The sequence below is a fragment of the Myotis davidii genome, unplaced genomic scaffold (assembly GCF_000327345.1).
Source record: "Myotis davidii unplaced genomic scaffold, ASM32734v1 scaffold741, whole genome shotgun sequence".
In the NCBI taxonomy this organism is placed as follows: domain Eukaryota; kingdom Metazoa; phylum Chordata; class Mammalia; order Chiroptera; family Vespertilionidae; genus Myotis; species Myotis davidii.
This window is the reverse complement of record NW_006291250.1, coordinates 192,104-209,482: the sequence shown is the minus strand read 5'-3', so window position 1 is coordinate 209,482 and position 17,379 is coordinate 192,104. Positions and strand designations below refer to the sequence as shown.

General features: G+C 47.7%; 1 protein-coding gene across 1 annotated transcript in view; it reads right to left on the bottom strand.

The window, feature by feature from the left end:
- Window positions 1-15,516, bottom strand: part of BHMG1 (basic helix-loop-helix and HMG-box containing 1) — a gene marked incomplete at its 5' end in the record, with an annotated part of 19,735 nt that extends 4,219 nt beyond the window's left edge. Inside the window, 8 exons of the mRNA XM_015564397.1 lie at window positions 512-612; window positions 1,401-1,494; window positions 2,458-2,511; window positions 2,758-2,976; window positions 3,982-4,125; window positions 5,605-5,716; window positions 9,291-9,389; window positions 15,403-15,516. Coding sequence (XP_015419883.1) covers window positions 512-612; window positions 1,401-1,494; window positions 2,458-2,511; window positions 2,758-2,976; window positions 3,982-4,125; window positions 5,605-5,716; window positions 9,291-9,389; window positions 15,403-15,516 — 937 coding nt within the window. The remainder of the gene's footprint in view (window positions 1-511; window positions 613-1,400; window positions 1,495-2,457; window positions 2,512-2,757; window positions 2,977-3,981; window positions 4,126-5,604; window positions 5,717-9,290; window positions 9,390-15,402) is intronic.
- Between the last annotated feature and the right edge of the window lie 1,863 nt (window positions 15,517-17,379).

Genomic DNA, 17,379 nt, shown 5'->3' with positions numbered 1-17,379 from the left:
TTATGTCAGGGATGGCAAAAAAAAAAAAAACAACCCAAAAAACTATAATAATAAAAGCATAATGTGCTAATTAGACCAGACATTCTTCCAGATGTCCTTCTGGATGACTTTCTAGATGAAGCCGGGGCTGTGAGGGAAGCCTGGGTCCCGGGTGCCAGAGGGAAGCCAGTGCCTCAGCCAGGGAAAGGAAAGCCTACTCTTGCATGAATTTTGTGCATCGGGCCTCTAGTCAGTATCTTTCTATCAGGTGTCAGATCTGATAGCATGATTGTAGCTACCGGGAGCTGTATGTTAAGAAAGATTCTGAGGTACTTTCTGGGATCACCAGAAACAGTGATGCTTGATTAACAATATCTGCCATGGCAACCAATGGCTAGTGACTTGCCATTCCTGTGCTTAGCAGACATCTATTCACCTTCCCACTTTCCCCCTTCTATGGAAATCCTCAGAAGGAAGGTACCAAGAAGGCCCCACACCGGCCTACAAGGAAGAGAGACAGAGTTTCAGTCACCATGAGGGCTGCCCTCTTGGGTCCAGGCAGGAAGCCAAGGGTCAGTGTCTGGGGCCTCCTTGTCCATCTCCTCACTGGAATCGTAGGACACCAGCTGGCACCTGCAAGAGGTGGAATTCGAGAGGCAGAGCTGGAGCCCTGGGCTGGGAATTGCTGTGCCCCTGAGTGAGCTGTCTCCCCGTTGGGTGACTCAGTGTTGCCCACTGTGAGGTAAGACAGGGATCACTCCATGCTGGCTGCTGGGGGAGAGCTGGAGGCAGAAAGCTTAGTCAGCTTGAGGTGCTGCCCTCATAGAGCTTCAAGGTTTGTGAGGAGAGACAGCTGTAATCAGGCACTGACCACACAGTTATGGGGGTGCGGGGAGGTCAGACAGGTGGGCAGGGCAGGAGGAGGATAGCACTGAGCGTGGTCTGAAGGAGGTAGAGTTTTCCAAGTAGATGAGCAGACCAGGCTTGCTGGGAAGAGGGATCAGAGTATGAAGAGCCCAGAGGGGGCAAGGGCAGGGTTCCCATGGGGAGTGGCGAGTATTTGCAGGTGTTAAGGGTAAGTTTCATGGGTGAGGGGCAGGAGAGGGTGCTGGCAAGGTGAGCTGAAGTCAGAGAAGTTCTCAAATGCCAATGAAGATATTTGGGCTCTGAGGGAGGGCTTTAAGCCATGAACTGACAGTAAGGGTGGCTTAGAAGGGTGAGACGGGAGACAGGGATACTGGTGAGAGGCTGGGGCCCATCTCTCCTTCGAGCTTATGATGCCTGCGGAAATCTAGGCCCACAGCAGTGCTCATGCCACAGACACCATCACATGTAAATCAATCTCATTTCTCACTGCCCCTCAGCCATTCCAGACCAAACACCTCAGTCTCCCCCACTCAGAGCCCTTGGCATTTCCTTACCTGGGCTGTGTTCTGTAGAGAAAATAGGTCCTCTCGGCCCCATGCTGGGCCCCAAAGGCAGGGTAAAGCCCATCATCCTGGACATTGTTTTTGCCTAAGGAGGCAATTTAGGGTGCTCACTCCTCTGCCTGGGACTCACAGATGCAGGGATGAAGGTGCCAGGGTCTGCCACAGCCTCTCCCTCCCCCATCCTAGGCAAAACCTCAAGCTTTGGGACCTCTGCATGAGGCTCAGGGGCCACCCAAATCAGCACTAGGAATGCCACTCCTTTATCAGAAGCTGTAAGGAAGATAAAATCCTTAAGTGGAATAATGATGATGAAGATGATAATAGCAAACAAGTACAGAGTGCTGACCATGGCCAGCACAGTTGTAAGCATGCTACATACTAGTCACTGACCCTTTGTGAAAGAGTACCATTATTGCCCCCATTTTACAGTTAAGTAAACTGAGGCATCGAGCTGTGAAGTAACTTGCCCAAAGCCACATAACTAGCTGAATTGGGAAGCCCTCCCTCCCCAGGTGGGTCAGGCACCTCCTCTGGGTCCCTCACGCTCCCTGGACAACCCCAGGAAGTTGGGACCACTCTGGAAATCAGTGATAGTGTGTGACTCCTTCACTAGACTGTCCCCAGCACCCAGCACACGGCCTGGCCGAGGCAATGCTTAGAGAGTCAGGGCTGAATGAACAGGTGGATAGAGGATAGAATGGCTCAGGCCATGTCTTCCCTGGCCCACTTTCTCGTCTGGCTCTCTGCTGAGTGAGCCATCACACCTTTTGAAGCTGGTACAGGGACAGGGAGTCCCTACAGTTCTGCCACTCGCAGCCCTCACACAGGGTGGCACTGACTTTGTCCTGCCCTTACACCTACAGCAGAGCCTGAAGGGAAAAGAAAACCGGGAAAGAGACGACAGCTGTGTGAGGTGAGAGACAGTGTCTCTCTTGTCCACCATTGAAGTCCCAGCTAACCAGGACTGTGTGTGGATGTTGCGGATGCCTAATAAGGGGTGTGTAAATGATTGGCTAAATTAATGGTGAGGGAAGATCAGCAGTAACGCTGTTCTTAGCCACATCCAGCAATGTCAGCCGGGATCTTCCTCCATTTCTGTCACCTTAAGGCAAAGACAATGCAGCATCGCCCTAACCGGTTTGGCTCAGTGGATAGAGCGTCGGCCTGCGGACTGAACGGTCCCAGGTTCGATTCTGGTACGTTGGTTGCGGGCACATCCCCAGTGGGGGGCGTGCAGGAGGCAGCTGATGGATGTTTCTCACTCATTGATGTTTCTAACCCTCTATCCCTCTCCCTTCCTCTCTGTAAAAAATCAATAAAATATATATATTTTTTAAAAAGACAATGCAGCATCTTGGAGGAGTGCTGGTCCCCTCCACGTTTCCTCCCTTCTGGTCTGGGGATGGGGTCACCTGCTTCTTGGGCTTGACAGGGCCAGATAGCAACAAGGGTTCTGGGCCCGGGTCTGGCGTCTGGGACAGCAGAGCGATGGCATCAGACAGGGCTGGGGCCTTGTCACTAGAAGATGGCTCAGGTGGGGGGTCTGCTTTGCTCTGGGCCCAGACACCTGTTTGAAAGCTTTGCCTGGCCTAGTCACTCATCGGTGTTTCCTGGATAAGCCTGGACCCTCAGCTACAGGTCACAGTCTGACACGCCCTTCCCCTACTTACAGGCTAGAGCAGTGATGGTGAACCTATGACACGCGTGTCAGAGGTGACACGTGAACTCATTTTTTTGGTTGATTTTTCTTTGTTAAATGGCATTTAAATATATAAAATAAATATAAAAAATATAAATCTTTGTTTTACTATGGTTGCAAATATCAAAAAATTTCTATATGTGACACGGCACCAGAGTTAAGTTCGGGTTTTTCAAAATGCTGACACGCCGAGCTCAGAAGGTTCGCCATCGCTGGGCTAGAACCACCTTGCCAGCTCTGAAATAATGCTGAAGCCCAGCGTGCCCCTCAGACCACTGAGACCGGCCTTCTGGGTGTGCGACACAGGCATGGGCACCTGGATGATTCAGATGTGCAGCCAGGGCTGGAAATCATTGACGAGGTCCAACTCCTATTTTAAAGACATGGAAACGGAGGCCCTCGAAAGGGAGAGGACGTGTAGTGAGCCATAGCAAGGCTGAGGCTGGACCCAGGACACTGGGCTTTCACTCGTAGGTCTTTCCTCCCTGGTGTCCATGCTCCCTGATGCTGGCCCGGGGCTGGGTTCCTGGCCATAAAGACAGTAAATGCTGACAGTAGCTTCCCTTCCCTGGGAACCGGCCATATGCCTCTCCCCTTAAGCATTGCCTGAGTGGTACGTTTTCAGGCTCCTCATCCTCAAGACCTCCCTGTGGCAGGGACTGCAATTTCCAGATGAGGAGGATGAGGCTCAGAGGACAGTGCACCCCCGGTCAGCTAGTAACACAAAGAGCCAGGAAATGAACCCAGACGTGTCTGACTCTAAAGCCTCGTTAGGGGCTGAGGATTGCTGACTGGGCCTTCCAGGGGTGCGATGACCCTGGAGAAGGAGCCCCGCTTCCATCTGACCCCGACTTCCTGTCTGCCTCCACTGACAGCGTGTACCTGACGCTCGGGTCAGCTTCTTCTTCCTGGGTCTCCGACAGGCTTCCCAAAGGTAGGACTGACAAGAGTGCGGGCAGCTGGATGGGGCGAAGTGTCTCTGCCCTGCTGAGCCCACAGCGGCGTTCTGGCCCAGCCCTGCACAGGACAAAGAAGGAGAGGTCATGCCCTCCCAAATCCCCCCTCCCAGACAATGCCTCCCAACGCGGGTAGGGTGTGGGGTGGTCCACCGCAGTCCATGGAGGAGATCAGACTTGTCTGAGGTTGCACAGTCGGGCGCCAAAGGTGCAGGGTGAACACTGGGGCTTCCCCAGGCCATTCTGGGCCTTGGCTGACAGGGAAGACAGATTCAGTGCTTCCCAAATTCGCCCCCATATTTCCCACCCCAAACCAAATCCTCCTCCTGCCTTCCTCAAGACAGTGAGGGTTCCACCATCCATCCTGGGTCACCAGGTTCTCTCCCTGAGGCCTCTCAATTCTTCCTCATTAACATTTCCCAAATGTACCCTCTTCTGCCTACACTCAGCTACCGTGCCAGATGGGGCCGCATTGTCTCCTGACTGGCCCACCCCTGAAAGTTTGTTCACTGATCTCCCTGACTCCAGTTTCTCACTTAATAACCAATCCTCCACACTAGATGTTAGGGACCTCTTTCTAAAAAATCCCTGCATCCCAGCCAAATGTGGCTCAGCAGTTGAGCGTCAACCCAGAAACCAAGAGGTCACTGGTTCAGTTCCCGGTCAGGGTACATGCCCAGGTTTCGGGCTCCATCCCCAGTATGGGGCATGCAGGAGGCAGCCAATCAATGATTCTCTCTCATCATTGATGTTTCTATCTCTCTCTTCCTTTCCCTTCCTCTCTGAAATCAATAAAAATATAATTTAAAATATGTCAAAGATCTTCACAGAGACCATTTTAAAATAATAATTTTAAAAAACCCTGCAAAAACCTGATCATGGCTTGCCCTGGCTGAAAGTCCTTCAGTAAGTCTCATCTTCATCTCCCTCCTCAGGGCTCGAAGCCTTTCAGGATCTCTCTCTTCCTCATTTCCTACCCTTCTTGCCTGTGTATGTTTTACACCAGTAATGATAGCACCCAGCACATGCAGCACTGGATGACTGGCATGTTCTAGGCATTGTGCTACAATACTCTCTACTTGTATCAACTCATTTAATCTTCAGGACAAACACAGGAGGGAAGTACTAGTCTTAGTCCCGTTCTGCAGATGAGGAAACAGAAGCCCAGAGAGGTTATGGTAACAAGACGTGTATCTGAGTCAGGATCTGGCTCAAGAGCCTGCACTTGTCCTTTCGAGGCTACGTGGCCCCTCCAACCACACCCATCTGCTTGCCTGTCCCCAGACATTCCACACATGTCTTCTCATGCCTGCACGCTCCGGCTCAGATTGTTTCTTCCACTTGGCAGGGCTCCCCCTTCTACTGTCCTCAAAGGCCCAGCTCCAAGGCCCCTCCCCCCACAGTCTTCCCAGACACCTTCTTCTGACTTTGCCCCTGTGTGAGGCTGTGTGATCCTGGAGAGCCCGGACTGGTTGAAGTCACTCAGGGTCCCTGACAGCAGGACACTACTTCTGGAGCAGGCCCTGGGAAACGGACTTACCCCCAGCTCCACCTTCCCCATTGGCGGTGTGGAATTGGAGCAAGGCCTGGGCCACATCGATGTTTCTCTGGAGGTACTGAATGTAGTGCAGGATGTGCTGCAGAATCTCCTTCTGCCCATAAAAGAAAGACAGGGTTATGCACAAGATGGGGGCCCGAGACAATGAGAGGCTGCCAGAGACCAGAGGCAGAAAGGCTCCAGGACCCCATTCCCTGCCCCAACAATTCCTCCATTAACAGATATGTTCCTATTTTGCTCTCTAGTTCTCATTGTGACCCAGCAAGGTAGCGTTACAAGTAGGGAAATTGAGGCTCAGAGTGTAATGGCACTTGCTAAGATTACAGAGAGGACATGGCCAAGCTGGGATCTAAACCCAGGTCCAGTTTTTCGGCACACTGTTCAGCTTCCCACCCCTGGTCCTTTGCACATGCTGTATTGTCTTTCTGCAAAGTCTTCCTCTTCTTCCCCCATACTCCCTCTCCTGGCATCTCCTTTGAACTTCCAGAAGCTTTCCCTCCTTCCCGACCCCTCTCGCCCAGGCTGGGTCAGATGTCCCTCCTAGGCACTCTTGTAACACCCTGTCTGATTCCACCATGCACTTGCCACACTGTTTTATAATTATCTGTTCACACATCATTCCTTTCCACTGACCTTGGATTGGCTGAGGGTAGAGACTATAACTAGTTGATTTCTATATTTCAAGCACACAGAACCCAGAGGTGGCTTAGCCAATGACTGCTAAAGTAGTGAATCTTCCCCACAGCACTAAGAGCGAAGACTCCTCCCACCAGGCATCACCTGTCCAGCCACCAAACACTGATTGGTATTGGTATTGGAGCTACTAAGCTAAGAAAGACTACTCCTGCCCTAACCGGTTTGGCTCAGTGGATAGAGTGTCAGCCTGCAGACCAAAGGGTACTGGGTTCAATTCCAGTCAAGGGCACGTACCTTGGTTGCAGGCTCCTCCCCTGGTCAGGGCACGTGCAGGAGGCAACCAATTGATGTGTTTCTCTCACATCGATGTTTCTATCTTTCCTGCTCTCTTCCACTCTCCCTAAAAATCAGTGGAAAAATATCCTCAGGTGAGGATTAATAAAACAAACAAAAAAAGACTATTCCCCACTAAGGGCCACGTATGTATGGATGACCTAGACATTCTTTTGTTTGCCTTCATGGAGCTTACCATATAGTGAGGCAGCAGACTTAATAAACTCATAAATCATACAAAATTATCATTAAGCATTATGAATAAAAGAGTACAACAAGGGATTTTGCAACTAAACTTAGATGTCCAGAAAGTCCCCTTGGATCCAGCAGCATTTAAATTGAGACCTGAATAATGAAAGGAGTTAGCCTGAAAACAATCAGTAATGTGCTGAAGGCTTTGGTGGCCAGAGGAAGAAGCTACAGCATCATATGGGGCAGGGAGCGCTTAATCAGCCAGAATGGTGAGTTAGGACGTCACAGATCTAAGCTGCAGCCCGTCTCCAACGCAGGAGAGGCCACACATTATAGCCCCCATTAGTTCACCGAGCAGCGGACTGAGCAGGTCCCATGGCCCTGATGAACTGTGATGCACTTTAAGCAGACTGGTCCAGTGGGAAGCTGGGAACTGACAGGAACTCAGGTTATATGTGGAGCAGGATCCCAGGACTGAACTTCAGGAAGGATGAAGACGGGGGAGAAGGGGGGATTGTTAAGATAGTAGAAAATCAATGGTAAAGAAAGTAGGCTGAGGCCTGGGGAGAATTCCATGAGGAGATGTGGCCATCTGGTCAGTGATATAATTATGCCTGTCCTCTGACTAGAAGGTCATTCCTCCAGAGCAGGGACTGTGTCCCAGACATCTCTGCCCTTCCTGCCAAGAGCTTAGGACAGCATCTGTGTACCAAATACTCCAATGATTGACGACAGAGGATAAAACCCGGCCAGTATTTTTGAGCACCGTGGTGGTCTGTGTAATGCCTCTCCCCAAAACATCCATGTCCTCGTCCCCAGAACCTGTGATTATGTTGCCTTATATGACGAAGGGGATTTTGCAGATGTGCTGGATGTGACTGACTAAGGACCTTCAGATGGGGAGGTTATTCTGGATCATCTCAGTGGGCCCACTGTAATCACAGGGGTTTCTGATAAGCTGGAGGGAGGAGGGTCAAAGGCAGAGAAGGTGAATGACAACGGAAGCAAAGAGAGAGAAGACGAGATTTGAAAATGCTACTCTTCTGGCTTTGAAGGGGCCCTGAGCCAGGGAACATAGGTGACCTCTAGAAGTTGGCAAAGGAAAGAAAACACATTCTCCCTGGAGCCTCCAACAAGAACCAAGTCTGCTGACACCCTGACTTTAGACCAGTGAGACTAATTTTGGATTTCTGACCTCCAGAACTGAAGGAGAATAAATTTGTGTTGGTATAAACACTAAATTTGGGGTAATTTGTTACAGTAGCAACAAGAAACTAATATAAGGCCCAAGCCATCTTGGCTCAGTGGCTAGAGTGTTGGCCTGCGGATCAAAGGGTCCTGGGTTTGATTCTGGTCAAGGGCACGTACCTGGGTTGCAGGCTCCTCTCTGGCCTGGGTCCTGGTCAGGACACATGCAGGGGGCAACCAATCTATTGTTTCTCTCACATAGATATTTCTCTCTGTCTTTCCCTTTCTATTCCACTCTCTCTAAAAGATCAATGGAAAAATATCCTCGGGTGAGGATTAAGAACAAAAATAATAATAAAATAATATAGTATAAGCACCCATGATGGAGAGATATTTAGGGGGAGAATCAACATGACTGGGGGCTGATGGAGTGTGGCAGGCAGGGTTGGGGTCTGGCAAATCTTTCCAAAACACCTGCCCCTCTGACCCTCCCTGGAGGCAAGCAGCACCTCTAGCTGGGACCAGTTACTCCTGTGTTCAAAGCTTCATCTTCCTGCCAGATTCTGAGTTCCCAGAGGATGAGGACTGGGTCTCAAATTTCTTTCCCTCCCCTTTTCACATTCATAAAAGCTCTGACATCCAATAATCTTTCCATAAAATGGCTGATGAATGAATAAATGACTGAATGAGAGGAACTATAGCAAGACAACATCACACCAAGCCTTCAGGATCTCCGAGTCTCCCAGTAGGTTGTTCCCACAGGGAGTGAGGCGTTAGCTCAGCACCATCTACATGTATTGCGTAGCCAATGGGGACACGCAGAGAAGCTTTGTCTGTTTCTACCGGGTGGAGATGATACCCACGGGTCACACAACAGGGAGGGAACCGACATTTATTCAGACAGGGCCTGTCATGGCTATTGTGTCATTTTGGCTTCACCATATCTCTGGGTAGGAGGAGTTATCTTTATTCATTTTACAGCTGAGAAATACGAAGCTTGAGAGGCTGATAACCTGAGTGACCTGCCCAGGATTCTGCGGTTATGGAGCTGGAGGGCTCAAACCCTGGCTGGTTGACTCCCAAAGCAATGACCTTTACCTGGCTCCTTGCCTGTTTTCCCCTCCCAGCTTCCACTGCCTCCGTTGCGAGAAACAATCTTGCAGTCATGTGCTCCAAGACTCCCAGGAATTCCCATTCCCATCTCAGCGCTGTCACTGAGAGGGTCTGTCTAGGTTTCTCAGGACAAGGAAACTTCACCAGCTTCCTGACATTATAAAGTCTACTTCCCAAATCCATCTCCTCTCCTTCGGTCCACATACCTTGGTAAGCTTCTTGCTACTGGTCTTCGGGGCCAGGGGTAGCAGCAATGCCAACTCATGAAGTTTGCTGGTATGGTTTTTTCTTTGCTTCCTGTTTTGGGACAAAAACAGGTTTGTTTGTTTGTTTTTATTTTGTGTTTTTTTAAAAATATATATATTTTATTGATTTTTTTTTACAGAGAGGAAGGGAGAGGGATAGAGAGTTAGAAACATCGATCAGCCGCCTCCTGCACACCTCCTACTGGGGATGTGCCTGCAACCAAGGTACATGCCTTTGACCGGAATCAAACCTGGGACCTTTCAGTCCGCAGGCCGATGCTCTAGCCACTGAGCCAAACCGGTTTAGGGCCCAAAACAGGGGTTTTTTTTGTTTTGTTTTTTTTGCAAAACAGGTTTTGATTAGGACATCCATAATGGAATTTGGTATCTGAATCTCAAACCTCCTGTCTCATTGTTCATCTCAGGGATGTGCCCCACCCCAGGCACCTGAGACAGAGTCCGGGCATCATCTGGACGCATCCCTTATCCCATTGTCCACTCAGTCACCAAATCCTGTCCATTCCTCCTCTGATGCCTCCTCTCCACCCCTGCAGCCCCTGGCTCAGTCCATATACTGACATACTCATGGGTCTCCCAGCTTCCCACCTGGCCTCCTCCAATCCATACTGTCTAGGACAGCGGTTCTCAACCTGTGGGTCGCGACCCCTTTGGGGGTCGAACAACCCTTTCACAGGGGTGGCCTAAGACCATCAGAAAACACAGATATAATTACATGTTGTTTTTGTGATTAATCACGATGCTTTCATTATGTTCAATTTGTAACAATGAAATTGGGGGTCACCACCACATGAGGAACTGTACTAAAGGGTCGCGGCAGTAGGAAGGTTGAGAACCACTGGTCTAGTAGAATCAGAGTGATCTTTCTGAAATATGAATCTGACCATGGTTTTCTCATCTGTGCAGTGGGAATGAGGGTATTCATTCGGGGTCAGAGGATTAGCCACAGGACTAAATAAATTAGAGCGTGTGAAACCACCCAGCACAGAACCTGACACATTAGTTGCCCAATGGGTGCTTCCAACCTTTCAATCCCATCCCGTTATTAGGGATCACGTGTAAACCCTCAACATTTGGGGGGTGGGCATACAGTGCAATATACAGAACTCGTAACATAGAAACCCACGCCAGAAACCTATATGCTCATGTTGACCAGTGTCACCCCAATCAATTTAATAAATAAACATTTTAAAAGACACAAAAACTCTCAATGTGGCTTACAATACCCCTCATGGCCTGGGCTGGCTGGCCATTCTCTTACTTCCTTTGGCTCTCGCCCATTGTCTGACCCCAACTCCACAGGGATGTGAGGTATCTTTGCTATGGTCCCCCAGCCCCAGGGTTCATGATCTTCTCTGATCCCTGAACTGGGCTGAGAGCTGGGTGGGTGGCACAACTGTATCTCTAGTACCTAGAACAGGGTCTGGTACACTGCAGGACCTCAGTGCATGTTTGCTAAATGAGTGGATTAAAAAAAAGACATGCCCCAGCTGGTTTTGCTCAGTGGATAGTGTCAGCCCATGGACTAAAGCAGTGGTTCGCAACCTTCCTAATGCCTCGACCCTTTAATACAGTTCCTCATGTTGTGGTGACCCCCAACCATAAAATTATTCTCGTTGCTACTTCATAACTGTAATTTTGCTACTCTTATGAATCGTAATGTAAATATCTGATATGCAGGATGTATTTTCATTGTTACAAATTGAACATAATTAAAGCATAGCTGTTAATCACAAAAACAATATGTAATTATATATGTATTTTCCGATGGTCTTAGGCAACCCCTGTGAAAGGGTCATTTGACCCCCAAGGGGTCGCGACCCACAAATTGAGAACCGTTGGACTAAAGGGTGGCAGGTTCAATTCCGGTCAAGAGCACGTACCTTGGTTGCAGGCCCTGGCCCTGTCAAGGCGTGTTTGGGAGGCAACCAATCCATGTGTTTCTCTCTCTGTGTCTTTCCCCCTCCCTTCCACTCTCTCCAAAAATCAATGGAAAAAATATTCTATGGTGAGGATTAATAACAACAAAAGGGGATGAAAGCAGTTCACTCCTGGGCAGATGAAGAACTTCTGGGATCTAATCCCTGGATTAATAATTTATAATATGCCCATACACGCACACGTCCATATCCTTTCCTAACAGATGGAGACACAAAGACATTGGAGCCTGTCTCCTAAATTACACACATATGCCATTGCTCATGCTACTCCTTCAGGAATCCCCAAACACCTGTCTCCATCAATCCTTTTTTCTCCTTCCTTCAGGGCCCAGTTCAAATGCCATCTGCCCCAGCCTCCCTTGCCTTCCTGCCTGGCCCTGGGCTGGGCACCATGGAAACCAAGAAGAATCACTGTCTCTGTCCTTGAGGAAATGGAGCAGTGTGAACAACAAACTCTGACATCCTGAAAATATAGTTCTCACTCGTTCATTCAACAGTTACTTATTGGGCAACAACTATGTGCTAGGAACTGTGATAGGTGATAGGAATCATCATAATAAAATGCTAATATGCAAATGGTCATCATGCCATGACACCGCAAGGACCTAACAGCAGGAGGCTGCATGCGAGGCGGTGGGTGGGGGGGACGGGGGCGGCGAGGGGACTTGCAGCATTGGTGGGTGGGGGACATGAATAGCAATATTAAAACATTTCCTCTAATTAATTCCCTTTTAATGTGCATGAATTTCATGCACTGGGCCACTAGTAAAACTATAAAAAACAAACACAGCCCCTTCTAGAGCCCACAGTATAGTTAGGGATAAAGTCATTAATCAAACTGTCACGCAAACAAACATAAAATTGCAACTAGGACCAAAAACAGCTACCTAACTTGCTTGGGGAGCAGTGCTACAAATAAAAATGTGGGATTCCTCGTTCAAAAACTGATAATTTCAAGATGGTCAGAGCAGCATGAAACCAAGCATGGGGCCCCTCTAAGCTCAGGACCCTGTGACTCCATGAGTCACGTGTCCATGACGTTGATCCGATGGAGACAAAGGCGAGGTGTTACTTGCTGTTATAGAAGCTTGTAATAGCTTTATGTTTTGTTTTTGTTAATCCTTACCTGAGGATATTTTTTATTGATTTTTAGAGAAGTGGAAGGGAGGGAGGGATACACACAGAGAGAAACATTGATGTGAGAGAGAGATATGGATTGGTTGCCTTCCGCACAAGCCCTGACCAGGGCCAGGGATTGAGGTAAATACCCTGGAACCCAGGACCCTTTAGTCTAGGGGCCAAAGCTCTTAACACTGAGAAAAACAAGCTAGAGCAAAATGGACTATTAATGAACCCCGAATGAATCAAATGAATTTCAGCTTTTGCTCTTCCAAAAACAAAGAAAAAAAGCCTGCAACCAAGACATGCACCCTTGACTGGGAATCGAACCTGTGACCCTTCAGTCCATGGGCCAACACTATCCACTGAACCAAAACAGCCAGCGCATAGCTTTGACTCTTGGCTTTCACCTAATCAATGAGGTTTTCTCTGAAGAAGTAAACGTGGCCAGAACCTGTCCTGAAGGATTAAAGAAAATATATCAGTAAAGAGCAAAACATTTCAGGTAGAGGGAACATGTGCAAAGGCCCCGGGGCACCAGAAAGCATGGAGAATCCAAAAGAAATAAACTTATAGTGTCTGCAGCAGAGAAAGCAAAGAGTCCTGTAGGGTGAGACAAGACTGCAGAGAGATACAGAGGCCAGAAGAGGCAGGGTCTTGTAGGCTCATAGTACAGAAGAGTTGTGCCTTTGTTCTAAGACCAACAGGGAGCCATTAAAGGGCTTTACACAGGGGATGACATCATTAGTTCATCTCCTCAAAACCACTATGAATACATAAAATGATACATATTAGTCAACTGAATGAAGGAATGAAAGAAAAATATATCAGCAATTGGTCTCTAGTTACTTCCTGGTAGACACCGTAACTTTGAAGAGTTGGGGTTCTGTCCTTGGAGGAAAACTGGGTAGGCTGATCTGTAAAGTCCTGTCTAGGCCTGATATTTATTCTTTGCATATCACTTTTCTTCCATTCTAGAGGAGCCGCGAGAAGCAACACAGGAAGCAAGGACGAAAATATATCCAGGCCTGGTGTCAGACAAAAGGGTTTCATACTAACTGTAGTCCCTGGCTGTTTCCTCTGGGTTTTGCAAAGCACCAAGGGAGCCTTCTATGCAAACATTTTTTGGAGGGAACAAAGGGGTGGTTAAGAATCACAAAATCCTGGCATCTCTGGGCAGTAGTCCTGAATTGGTGTGACCTGGGCTCTGCTCACAGGGGCCTCTGGGAGCCAGATCCTCCCTCCCAAGGCTGCCCTTTCCTTGCTGATGGTTATGGTTTTAGTCAAGTTCTTTCTTCATAGTCTCTATACTTTTCACCCACTTACCCCAGCTCTGCCCTCTGGGTCTGTAGGGGACAGGTCAGCTCCAGCCACATGTCTGTTTCTCTAAACTGACAAGTTTATTTCTGCCTTAGGGTCTCACTATTCCCTCCATTTGAATGTTCTTTTGCCCTGATTATTGCATGGATGGTTCCTTTTTCCCCATTCACCGCTGATCTTAAATGTAACCTCTTTGGCCCTGGCCAAGGGGCTCAGTTGGTTGGAGTGTTGTTGGTCAGGGCACATACTGAGGTTACGGGTTTGACCCCCAACTGGGGCTTGTATGGGAAGCAACTGAACTCACATAGATGTTTCTCTTTTCTCTAAAAAAAAATTTTTTTTAAAAATCAATAAACATATCCTCTGGGGAGGATTTAAAAAATATGTAACTGCCCGGCTGACGTGGTTCAGTGGTTGAACCTATGAACCAGGAGGTCACAGTTCAATTCGCAGTCAGGGCACATGCCCGGGTTGCCGGCTCGATCCCCAGTGTGAGGCACGCAGGAGGCAGCCGACCAATGATTCTCATCATTGATGTTTCTATTTCTCTCCCTCTCCCTGCCTCTCTGAAATCAATAAACATATTTTAAAAAACATGTAACCTCTTCAGAAAGTTCTTTCCTGACCACTCAATCTAAATAAGCACATTTTTGTTACTTGCTCTATCATTTATCAGCATATGAAATCTTGTTTATTATAAACATTCCTTCCACAACGGGAAGGATTTTTGTCTTTTTTTATTGCTATATCCCAGGCTGACATCGCATAGGCATAGTAGATATGGTGCCCAGGGCTGTGATACCTTTAGGGGCTTATGAAAATGTTTTAATTTCTTTAAAATCAGAAGAAAAAATGCATATAATCCAACTTGGATTATATTCATCTTTATATCAATGCTGTCATTAACTATATTTTTTAATATGCTTTTAACAGGGCAAGGGGCCCAAGAAGACAAAATTGCCTATGGCCACAAACGTCATAATGTGGCCCTGACTTTATACCCAGCTCCTAGAATAATGCCCAGCACTTAGTAGGTGCTCAATAAAAAAAAAACTGTTGAATTAATGAATACTCCCTTCTATCTTATGACAGCCTCTTGGGCTCTGAAATGACAAATGACTCTAATTCCTGAGTTTCCTCTTCCCTGAGCTAAATAGCTTAACTTCCTCATTCCTTTATGTTTTGGGAGCTGGAAGGAGCCTTAACCAAGAGCCAGTCCAAATTTCTATAAGGTGTCGGAAAACCAAGGCCTGGTCCGTTTGCTGTAACAGGCACAGGAACTTAAGAGTTAGAGCTGCCCCAAGGGGAACAAATCAGGGAGCAAGCCCAAGAGGCAGCATAACAATTGGCTATAAGCTTCAACGTTCAAAGCAGACAGACCTAGACTGGAATCCCAGGCTGCCACTGGCTGTGTGACTTTTGGCAATTGCTTTCATCTCCCTGAGCCTGTTTTTAACTCATTTATAAAATGCAAGTGGCTAGGAAGTTTGATCTTATCGGGAAGGTGTTCAACATAGTACCTGGAACATAGGGAGTGCTCACAAAAGATTAGCTCCAGACAGAAGGTAAATAGTCATTTGCCAGAATGATTGAGGGATAAAGGATATTAGAGAATGGGGTGGAGGTATTTATTGTATGGCTATGATTGATAGATCTGTTGTTTTGGGTTGACCAACATCCAATCCCCCCTTTTTCTGGTAATAGTTTCCTTTGGGGGGACACCCCTGCCCCTCTCTCAGTCCATGTGGTTCAGAGAGGCTAACATCAACCTCCCCTTCCACTAGGGAGCACAGAAGCCAGGGCCAGCCAAGCAGATTGGTTCAGGATTGGGGTCATAACCTAGGTCTGGCCCATTAGAGTCAATGGATTCTGGAATGGGACTGTGCTGGGGTGGTCAAGTGAGCAAGATCTGGATTTGGAGCTGCTGGAAGCCATCTTATCCTAACAAAGTGGGGGCCTGCTGGAGAAGGAAGCCAACAGGGACCATAGCTGAGCTGAGAAAGGCAGTTTCATGTCAACACCATTTAACCCCCACCTGGAACCAGCGAAGCCTGATGCCCCTGAATTTTTTATTTAAAGAATCCAATAATTCCCCTTTTAGGCTTAATCTGGTTTCAGCTAGGTTTCTGTTAATTGCAACTAAGAGGCTTTCTTAATACAAGGACCCCACATTGCTGGTGACCTCTGGGATTCCAGGAGGAATGGGCAGCGGGATGGGCATTCTTCATTTTCTTCAGAGTGCTCCTTCTGAGCACAGTACCTAAGCAGAGAATTTGAACAAAGTAGACACACTTATTTTTGGAGTTAATAAATCAAGAGATGAATGGACAGAAAGTCATGGGGCTGGGGGGGGAGGGACAGTAGGGTATATGATGACCACTGCTATTTCTTTTCTTTCTTTTTTTTAAATATATAGCCAAACCGGTTTCGGCTTCTTTTCTTTTTTTTAAACGCTTGCATGTTTTGTTTTGTTTTTAAATACATATTTTATTGATTTTTTACAGAGAGGAAGGGAGAGGGATAGAGAGTTAGAAACATCGATGAGAGAGAAACATCGATCAGCTGCCTCCTGCCCACCCCCCACTGGGGATGCGTCTGCAATCAAGGTACATGCCCTTGACCGGAATCGAACCTGGGCCCTGTGAGTCCGCAGGCCAACACTCTATCCACTGAGCCAAACTGGTCAGGGTTCTTTTCTTCTTCTTCTTCCTCTTTTTTAAATGTCTTTATTGATTTTAGAGGGGAAGGGAGAAAGAGAGAGAAACATCGAACAGCTGCAGGGGACCAAGCCCACAACCCAGGCATGTGCCCTGAATGGGAACTGAACCGGTGACCTTTGGTGTACAGGCTGATGCTCAATGAACTGAGCCATACCAGAAGGGCAGACTATGTTTTCTTTTCTTTTTTAAAAATATATTTTTATTGATTTTAGAGAGGAAGGGAGCGGGATAGAGAGTTAGAAACATCGATGAGAGAGAATCACTGATCGGCTGCCTCCTGCATTCTCCACCTTGGGGTGATCGAGCCTGCAACCCAGGCATATGCCCTGACCGGGAATCAAGCCCTGACCTTTTGGTTCATAGGTCAATGTTCAACCACTGAGCCACGCCAGCCGGGCTATTTTTTCTTTATCCTGACTTTGGAGGGAAGGAGAAAAGTGATCCAACCCTCAATTTGCTGTGAAAATCCCCTCTCTAAGATCCCTGACATTGGGTACGTGCTTGATGGAAGAATGAATATGGGTATAAAAGAAAGGAAGGAAGAGCATTTAAGACACTCAGAATGCCAAAGCCTACAAGGGCTGAGGGATGACCTTTGCCAACCACCTCAGACGTCTCTGACCTTGCAAATGGTAGTTACATTCCTTGTGGAGTTGTTAGAATTAAAGCATGTGGCCCTGGCTGGTTTGGCTCAGTGGAGGAGCGGTGGTTCTCAACCTGTGGGCTGCGACCCCTTTGGGGGTCGAATGACCCTTTCACAGGGGTCACCTAAGACCATCGGAAAACACATATATAATTACATATTGTTTTTGTGATGAATCACTATGCTTTAATTATGTTCAATTTGTAACAATGACAATACATCCTGCATATCAGATATTTACATTACGATTCATAACAGTAGCAAAATTACAGTTATGAAGTAGCAACGAA